This window comes from Egretta garzetta, unplaced genomic scaffold (assembly GCF_000687185.1).
Source record: "Egretta garzetta isolate BGI_Z169 unplaced genomic scaffold, ASM68718v1 scaffold326, whole genome shotgun sequence".
NCBI lineage: Eukaryota > Metazoa > Chordata > Aves > Pelecaniformes > Ardeidae > Egretta > Egretta garzetta.
Genome location: NW_009260026.1, coordinates 980543 through 989761, shown reverse-complemented (window position 1 = coordinate 989761; position 9219 = coordinate 980543). Strand labels below are relative to the sequence as shown.

Here is a 9219-nt window from a genome sequence, read left to right as displayed (position 1 = left end):
CGTTACGTTTTCAAATCGAGTCGGGACGCTAAGTTACCCGTTTCCATCATTCTCTGCCAGAAATACTTTCTGCAGCTGTGCAAGACGGCAACAAACAAGTATTTTCCCTCAGACCGACGTGTCAGCTAGCTGAGGCATTTTCAACCGAGCGCTCAGGGCTTCCCCTTGCAAAGGTTACCATTTTCAGCTATTTCTTGCGTATCTTACTAATGTGCTGAAATACGAGACACTAAAATAGCAGATAAATGAAAATGTTTCCCCCTAACTTCACTGAAAGTTCACTGAGGAAAGGAGTAATACCCAAATGTTATTAAACTAGCCCAGGTGCACACTCTCCCCCTTGCTGTAACTCAGGCAAAATACCTGACTTTGATTACAGATCAGGTAGATTTATTCCTCGACTGTACAGCTTTGATTAGAAAGTAAAGGTCTGCATGGCTGGTGATAGGATAAAGGCTTGGGAGCTTTCAGTGACAGTCAGTAGGACTCTGCTGCAAAACTCAGCCTGCAAAACCTGCCACAGATAAAATGGGAGCCAGTGAATTGTCAAATAGGGGTCTGACATCGGTGAACTGGCTTATTGGGACAGAAATAAAGCACAAGAGGCCAAAAGAAGTTGGGGAGGTTTGATCTTCAATGTATTCATCAATGACCTGGACGAGGAGACAGGGCGTACCCTCAGCAAGTCCCCTGATGACAAAAACCTGGAAGGAGTGGCTGATACGCCGGAAGGCTGCGCTGCCATTCAGCGGGACCTGCACAGGCTGGAGAGTTGGGCGGAGAGGAACATGATGAAGTCCAACATGGGCAAGTGTCGAGTGCTGCACCTGGGGAGGTGGAACCCCATGCACCAGTACAGGCTGGGGGCTGACCTGCTGGAGAGCAGCTCTGCTGAGAGGGACCTGGGAGTCCTGGTGGATGACAAGCTGACCATGAGCCAGCAGTGTGCCCTTGTTGCCAAGAAGGCCCCTCTACTCTACCCTGGTGACCCCACCTGGAGTACTGTGTCCAGTTCTGGGCTCCCCAGTTCAAGAAAGAGTCCAGAGGAGAGCAACTAGGATGAAACAGAGACTGGAGCATCTCCCCTATGAGGAAAGGCTGAAAGAGCTGGGCTTGTTCAGCCTGAAGAAAAGACTGAGAGGGGACCTCATCAACACATACAAATATCTTAAGGGTGGATGTCATGAGGATGGAGCCAGACTCTTTGCAGTGGTGCCCAGCGACAGGACAAGGGGCAATGGGCACAAACTGAAACATAAGAGGCTTCAGTTGAATATGCAGAAGAACTTCTTCACTTTGAGGGTGACAGAGCACTGGAACAGGCTGCCCAGGGAGGTTGTGGAGTCTCCTTCTCTGGAGATATTCAAAGCCCGCCTGGACAAAGTCCTGTGTTTTGGTGTGCAGAACAGCACAGGTATTTAGAAACAACTGGAATGCTGGTATCTCACTGCACAGAAAAGGGAGGAAGCTTGAAATAGCGTAAAATGTGAAAACAAATACAGTAAAACAAAACCACAGTGGGAAAGTCATCCTAACCCACATGGAAACCAAACAGTGCCCAATACTAAGAAATCTGAAAGTCAAGGTAGCAAAGTCATACCACCTATTGACAATGTGGGAATCTCAAAGAAAAAAACAAAAAAGAGGTGGCATGGGGCCCAAATCACCCCAAATCATGGCATTGCTGGGAAGTTCCTAAATGGAAAAAAAAAATACAACTACACATATCTAAAACAGGAGGAAAAACCTATAGAAAATAATGTAGAACTGAGCAGACTGTATTTTAATATTTTATTTATTAGTTATATTCAATAGCGTAACAAAAATGGTTTAACTCACTAAAAATTATGGCTGCATTAAGTGAAAGCTATTTGTTCCACACCATCACAAAGGTAATTAGCAGGCTAATTACAGTGCAGAGTAGCAAAGAAGTATCTTAATGATACAATTTGAACCACATATTGGAAGCAATGGGAAGAATATAGTTTTATAGTTGCAAAGCTGACTTAAAAGTTGTATTTAAGCTCCAACACGATGGAAGGCACACAACCAGGACCCTGTTATCAGAGACGGCCACAGGCACCTTTACTTTCCATTTGCTCCAACACGGCTCTGAGCATTCAACACTTCTGGGGGGGTTAAAAATACAGCAGCATCCATGTACACACACACACACACACACACCCACCCATCCATGCTAACTGCACGTTTAAAACCCAAACCACTAATGCCATTTCTACCCCGAAAAGGAAAAGAAGCAAAAGATCACAGCCTGATCACAGCTGATACTGTAATGGCTGCATAAAAATCTTCCAGCAGATGGGTTACATGATACTATCCATGTTGACAGATGTAATAACACAAAGGTAAAGTGTTTGATCGAATAAAAGCTAGTAGTGATTTATTGGGTTTGGTGGTCAGTCTGAAGACTTGTGGGGAAAAGCGCAGTTTCACTGGTAAAATAAGATACACAATTTGATATTCGGCAAGATATTCTGTAAAGGTTACACATACCATTATTCAAGGAAGTAGATGATGTGTAAGAAGAACATACACTGTCTGATGGGAAAAGATTACTTTTCTTAGCTAGCTGCGAAATACAAGTACAGCAGTTTGACAAAGTAGCTTCTTCCTTCTTAGTGCCTGGATAGTAAATTAATTGCTATGTGTTCAGTTATTACAGGTAAGAGCTGACAGTTGATAAATTTCTTTATTCAATTCCTCTTGCTTTCAATTCTGATCGAACCCGCTGCAGATAATCAGGATCGGGGTAACCAAAACTAGGAAAAGAAGAAAATAATTGTTTGGGCTGCTTCTGCAATGAAGCACTTGACAGTTCTACAGAACCTTCTTGTCAAAATCTCTTAAAACACCTTACAAATTGTATGCACTTCTTACTCTGTGGAGACCACAGACCCCATTTTACAGGTCAGAGAGGTGGTATAGACAGAATAAAGCTAAAAACTTAAGAAAAGGAGCTGCTGAATTTCATTGTCCAAACTGACAATGAGAATTTGACTTTCAAAGCTGCCTGCTGTATCACTTGAAAATGATAGGGCGCTCGGGTATGCATCTTTCTTTAAAAATCAGACCTGAGGTGTATCCAAGTGAGCATTCAAAACATGGCACCTCTGGATTTTAAGTAGCACATCACCAAAAGTGTGTATAAAGCAAGTGATAACTAGGGAGAGCATTTGGGCAGAGTGGGGGATAAAGGAAAACTGATACTTTTTGCTCTTTTATGGTCCTAGCCCAGGAAGGAGGATCTAGACACCAATCTTTAGAACTTGCAGGAAGACACCTGCCCGAGAGGCTGCAACTAGCTTGAAAGGACTGTTCCAAGCCTCCCTCTTGTCTCCATAAGATTTTTTCCAGGAGCCAAACAGCTTACTGATATAATCTGCAGTTAATCATATCTTTAAGAAAGGTCAGTTGTACGTACATCAAGGGGTGGGACGTAGCGATCCTGACTGGAAGACCATTATACATGGAGGAATCAGTGACCCACATAACAGTTAACCTGGGCAGGCCCAGGCCCATGCCAGGCTGTGCCACACCGTGCTGCATGTGCGGCGTGGCCTTCAGGCCTATCTTGTGCTATGCAGATACCCTGGCTGCGTGACAGACTCAGCCAGCTCGCTCCGAAGAGAGGTGCTGTGGGCAGCTCCCACTCGGCACCACTGATTACACCACCTGCGTGTCCTTGCCTTTATCTAGAAGTGCAGGAAGTCCTCGAGAAATGCTGAATAGAGTTGTCTTCTACTAAGAAAATCCTTTAATAGCTCGAACAATCAAAATGGGGTAACCCTTTCTATGGACAGGGTCAGCATTGCATCCTGTGCTCTGATCGGAGGCCCACTGAATGCTGCGCAATTCAGGGTTCCTAGCATCTAAAAGGATATAACCATACCTATACTACAGTCTGTTTCTTCTTGCTGTTAGCTCTAATAAGTAGAATTTCAAATTGTATTATACAGAGTCTGAGTGCCATCTTTACTGGCAGCATAATGGACCAGCACTTTCTCGTGCAAAACAGCACAGAGGCTGAGATCAGGAGTCCAACCTTAGCTGCTATCAAGAGCTTGCTGTCCTGTCCTGTACTAGAATTAATTTCACACCAGAGTAGTTATTAACAGATCAGGCACTTTACACAACTCACTGGTGAGTGAGTGGCCTGAGGGGCAACGGAAGACTAAGCTCATCCTTGTTCCAACTGTCCAAATTGGTGAAGGTGATTCAAGTCTGGATCCACAGAGCATTCCACATTCGCCTTGTGAGTGACAAACCAGGACAGATACTTTAGATTTGCCAATGGCTTGTACCACTATGAAAACTCTGAAAGCTCTAAGGTGGAAAATATTCAGGGTAGCCTTCCTGTCACATTTGAGTAGGAATAAAATTATGTAAAGAGAAGACTACTTACTTGGTAGGTCCTCCAGTCATGGAGGTTTTGTGGTGAATATCATTCCATGTGATAACACCTTGTGCACCAGTAGTACGTGATGTCCCCACCGTGAAAATCAATTTTTGTTTAAAGGCTCGTTCGAGGAGCTGCAGAATTTCTTGCCCTTCCTTATTGTTAGGTAAATATGCTGTTCGAGAAATTCCATGATAACGTTTCCCTGGGTTTGGATGGTTGCTCTGTTTTGTAGAAAAACAAAATAAACCCACACTGTATATCATAAATGCTTTGAAACTGTGAAACCCACACATCCCAGCTTTTGCAATACTTTTATCCTGTCTTTGATTCAGAAGGACATAGCATGACTGATGACTGATTTTGAGGTGTTTTTTTTTCTCATTAGACAATTTCTTTCATACAAGTTTCATTCACATTTTCTTGTCATCAGTCATGCATTCACTGTTAAATTTGTTTTTTACTCTTTGCTCTCTCAAATGCATGTCACCCCACCCCCAACTTTTTCATTTATCCCATTTTCAGTCCTAGTCATGATTCTTAAGCACATGACATAAGATGATTTCTCACCTGGAAAGCTTACAAACCAGCCCACTATTCATTTTTGTCCACTGGTGTCAGCAGCCAGGAGAATACCTTAGAGAATATTCATTATACTCACAAAATCTCCTTTACATGGCATCACTCCATAGATTTCAGTTCAGTTATTCCCAATTTACAAATTAAAGACAGGTAGCTCTGTCCTGGTGCATGTAAAATGGAGGGCTACCATTTGACTATTTAATTCCTACTACATTATTTAATTGCACCCAAAAATACTGAACTAAACACTTGCAGATTTTGTACAGAACAAAGAAATGTCTCTCCTGGACATGCATTAAAATGATGGAAAAATTGTTAATTTTATATTCAATATTGGTTTTGTTGTAGGAAAAATATCTTTTATTAATCTTTAAATATACTTACAGTTTGAATACCGCTGTGCATATTGTATGTAATCTCAATAGTACCACAGTAGGGGTAACCAGAGAGAGATGAAGATGTCACTCTAGTTGACATTGTTCCCTCTGGTTGGTCTCCTTTCAGGACTCCATAGACAGTATTGCAAACAGGACAAGCTTGCTTATAAGTCATGGCCTTGTCGATGCAACTTTTGCAAAATGCATGATTGCACTTTTTCAGTATTTCTTTATTATTAATTCTGCTCATGCAAATTGGACACTCATCTTCTTCTTCTGTCTTTGCCTTAAACTGTCCTTTGGAAGAAAGATTACTCTTTTGCCTGCCATCGTATTTCTTCTCAGGTGCTCCTGTAGCTTCTTGATAGCTGAGATCAGAGGACAGTGGTGTCGTATTTTTAGTTTGTGTTGAGTCTTCAGTGTTAAGGAGGTTCATAATGTGCTTTTCAGCAGCAGAGAGATGGGTTGGTAAACCACTTAAGATGAATTTGTCTTCCTGCTTCTTAAGTTTTACATGCAGATCTTCCAATTGTTTTCCATTAAGTAGCATATTTAATCTTTTCTTCTGATCTTCTGAAAGCTTCCAGCTGATGAGTTTTTCTTTTAACATTGCAGAGGCACTCTGAAATGCATTGATGAAACTTTCAGTAGCGTGTGAAGACATATCAGAAGTTTTGACCCTAGGTCTAAATATTATGAGCATTTTCCGGCCATACGAACTGCATTTCTTTTCTACTACCGTATCAAATTTGTCTTTAAAGCCTTCAATTTCTTTGCTTAATATTGTTTCCAACAATTTAAACACAGAAGCATCAACTTCGATTCCATTCCTGTATTTGTACAGTTCAGATGATATTTTCATATTCTTTTCAGCTTGGCTGTTCTCACCTTCATCTACTAGAAACTTTTTGGCAGCTGAAATCTCACTTGCTGGACCACGGAGAAGCAACTGATTCCCTTCCTCTTTGGCAAGAAGATTACTGAACCTGGCATTTAATATCATTATGGTCTCATTTAATGTGTATCTGTTTGGTATGGGAATTTTTTCCTGTTTCAGATCTCCTACACTTTTCTGAAAAGTTCTGATAAAATGATCATTAGCTTCTTGTATTGATGCAGGATTTTTATCAGAAGTGAAGCATATTGATGTGTTTCCATTGTGATGATCTTTACTTCTTATACGCACTTCAAAACGTTCACATAGTTCCTTGATTTGTATTTTGCAGGCATGACTGAAATATTCATAGAGAGCTGACACAACTATAACCTCATTCATTTCTTCAGTATTCAGACAATTTTCATCTTTGAAACCATTCTTACTTTCAGAATGTGAAAAATCGTGGTTTGGGTCACTGCCTGCAAGGATATCCTTAAAGTAGCGATAAGCTTTTTCAATATCTGTAAAATCTCCCGTCAATTTCTCAGAGCCATCAATATCAGGATTTCCTTCTCTTTTTAAGTTTGGACATATAATGGCAATTTTCTCCCTTTGCTGTTCGGTGAACATACTGGTATTCAAAGTTGCAGATACTGTGAGAAATATCTGAAGAGAAGACAAGAAGATACTAATAGTTGGTTTTTTTAAGGTTCTCTGCTTGCTGCTTCTGTATTTTGAGTACAGAAAAGCTCTGTACAGTAGGGCCAGATTACTATAGACACATGTGCACACAGTGTTTCTTTTATGTCATGTATACTGATGTTACATACATGTAAGTAAAGCGACCTGCTTCTAAGTCAGCAGCAAAAATGAAATTTGTTAATGTCATCAGCGTTGCAGGAACAAAGACAATAACTTTCCTACTTAGTCTGAGACTGTGACCAGTATCCTCTACTCCTGACATCTGGTAATAAGGTTAGCATAACTAACGCCATTTTATAAGGCAAACGGCCATTCTCTGTGACCAAGCTGGTCACGTATTTGTTCTTTTTCCCCTCATTATCAGGCCCTGGAGGCCCTGAGCACCAAGTAGACAAAGCAAACAGATTTCTTCTTCCCCTCCCTATCGTCCTCAAGGTTCCTGGGCACTGGACCAACTACTCCCCTCCCTACTGGCTTTGAAGGTCCCAGGCACCCTGCCAGCCAGGTGGTGATGACCCCATCACAGAACAGGGAAGTGTAACAGCACACAACGCACTGTATATAAAATCAGTTACAAGTCCTAAGCATGAACTTGGATTGCAACTGCTGCTGGACAGTGTGAGCCATGATATCCCCAAGGCCAGGGACACCTCTGCTTCCTCTGAGGACTGAGTGAATGACTCATATTCTTTCATGTGTTTTTTGAGTCTAGATTATGATTGTTATATCCACACTCAAGCCAAGATTTGACCTGATCTACAGAGGGTCCAGATTATTAGAAACCATAAGCTAAGATGTGCTATAAAATTCTGTGCTATGCTACTTATAAAACTGTACTACACTGATTCTGCTTGTAGAAATCCTGTGCTATTCTGATCATTAATTCTATATTATGCTAATCATAAAATCCTGTTAAAAAATATAAAGCTTTAATTGCAACTACAACTTGGTGCCATCATCATTATGCCAAGGATCCGCAAAAGAACCTGTCTGTCCCCTTAGTGTCAGGTGACAGTGACACAACATGTTTTAACAGCGCATGTAAGTTATATTACATTGTTCTCTCTGTATATTAGACTTTCTGGTTTTCTCTACTACCTTTCTTTAAAAACTTCCCCAAAGTGATGCTTTAGTAACTCAGGATTAAGGCAGAAAAGGGAATTCTGAAAAATAATAGCAAACGTGTTTGCATCTCTACTTTGCACAGGCAGAAGGATAGGGAAATTTGCAGTATACAGCTACAGGTGTCAAATAACCGGTACATTAGCACATGCTATACCTCAAAAGCTACTTCTACACTACTATGCAAAACAAAGTAAACTCTCTGGGCCAGATATCAGTGTCTCGGCAGAGCCAAATCCACATCATGTAACATGTAGCCTGGCCCTACCCCACGTCCTTAACATGGCTGATCTTTTCTTCTCTGCATAACTTTTAGTTCAAAGTGTCTGAAATAATGTTGATTGTGCTACAGCCCATCAGAGCAGATTTTTTTAACACTGAGGTAAAGGATGGAGTAATTAGGGCTGTCTGAAGGTGCAAAACATGCTGAAATAGTGTTAGAGGTCTGCGTAGCAGGAAGCATTCAAATCTCATACAATTTTTTCACCTTTTGGGAGCAGTCCTTGGTGCATACTATCCCCCAAAACCTGCCATCGTGCCGGTTTGGCGAGCAGTGGTTAGCACGTGCCAAAGCCATGCTGGAGAACATGGTGCCTGTTAATGTGTGGATGACCTGTGGTCCAGCACTCAGAAGTTGCTCCCTGCCCCCATTTTATTGACTAAGATAATGTAACTGACATTTGCTTGGCATAAAATATTGAAGTGCGACACAAAGCAACGCAAAGGACTCGTGCAACTACAAGCAGGGCAGGTCATGACACGGCTCCCGTCTTCGTGATTTCCTTTTTTGATACGACCTCCCCCCGCCATGTCTCCATGGTCTTTGGCTGCCAGCTCCTCCTGCTGAGGTGAGGAAGAGCTGGAAGGGACGGAGTAGCTGGGGGAGGCTTGCTCTGTAAACTGGCTCTTGCTCAGGTCCCCTTCTCCCGGCTGGATGACTATCTTCAGGTGTCTGGCACCCATTTCCAAGATGTGATCCGTGCGGGATTCCACATTCTTCTTATCTGCAGTAGTTTGGGGACAGGCAGTTAAGGCTGATAAAGTTACCTGAAAACTTGACGAGCAGCCACAGCAGCCCTTTGCCTGCCCGTGCACAGCCCAGCGGCACAAGACGATGCCCCCGCCGGCCATTTCCCACCCCC

At 42.2% G+C, this 9219-nt stretch overlaps 1 protein-coding gene across 1 annotated transcript; it reads right to left on the bottom strand.

Moving 5' to 3' along the window:
* Positions 1–1815: 1815 nt before the first annotated feature.
* On the bottom strand, positions 1816–9208 carry DTX3L (deltex E3 ubiquitin ligase 3L). The gene is made up of 4 exons (XM_035896301.1): positions 8861–9208; positions 5384–6919; positions 4424–4641; positions 1816–2780 (listed from the first exon to the last, which is right to left on the bottom strand). Exons 1-4 carry the CDS (start codon positions 9206–9208, stop codon positions 2711–2713), a joined length of 2172 nt encoding a protein of 723 aa, XP_035752194.1. The 3' UTR covers positions 1816–2710.
* Positions 9209–9219: the final 11 nt, after the last annotated feature.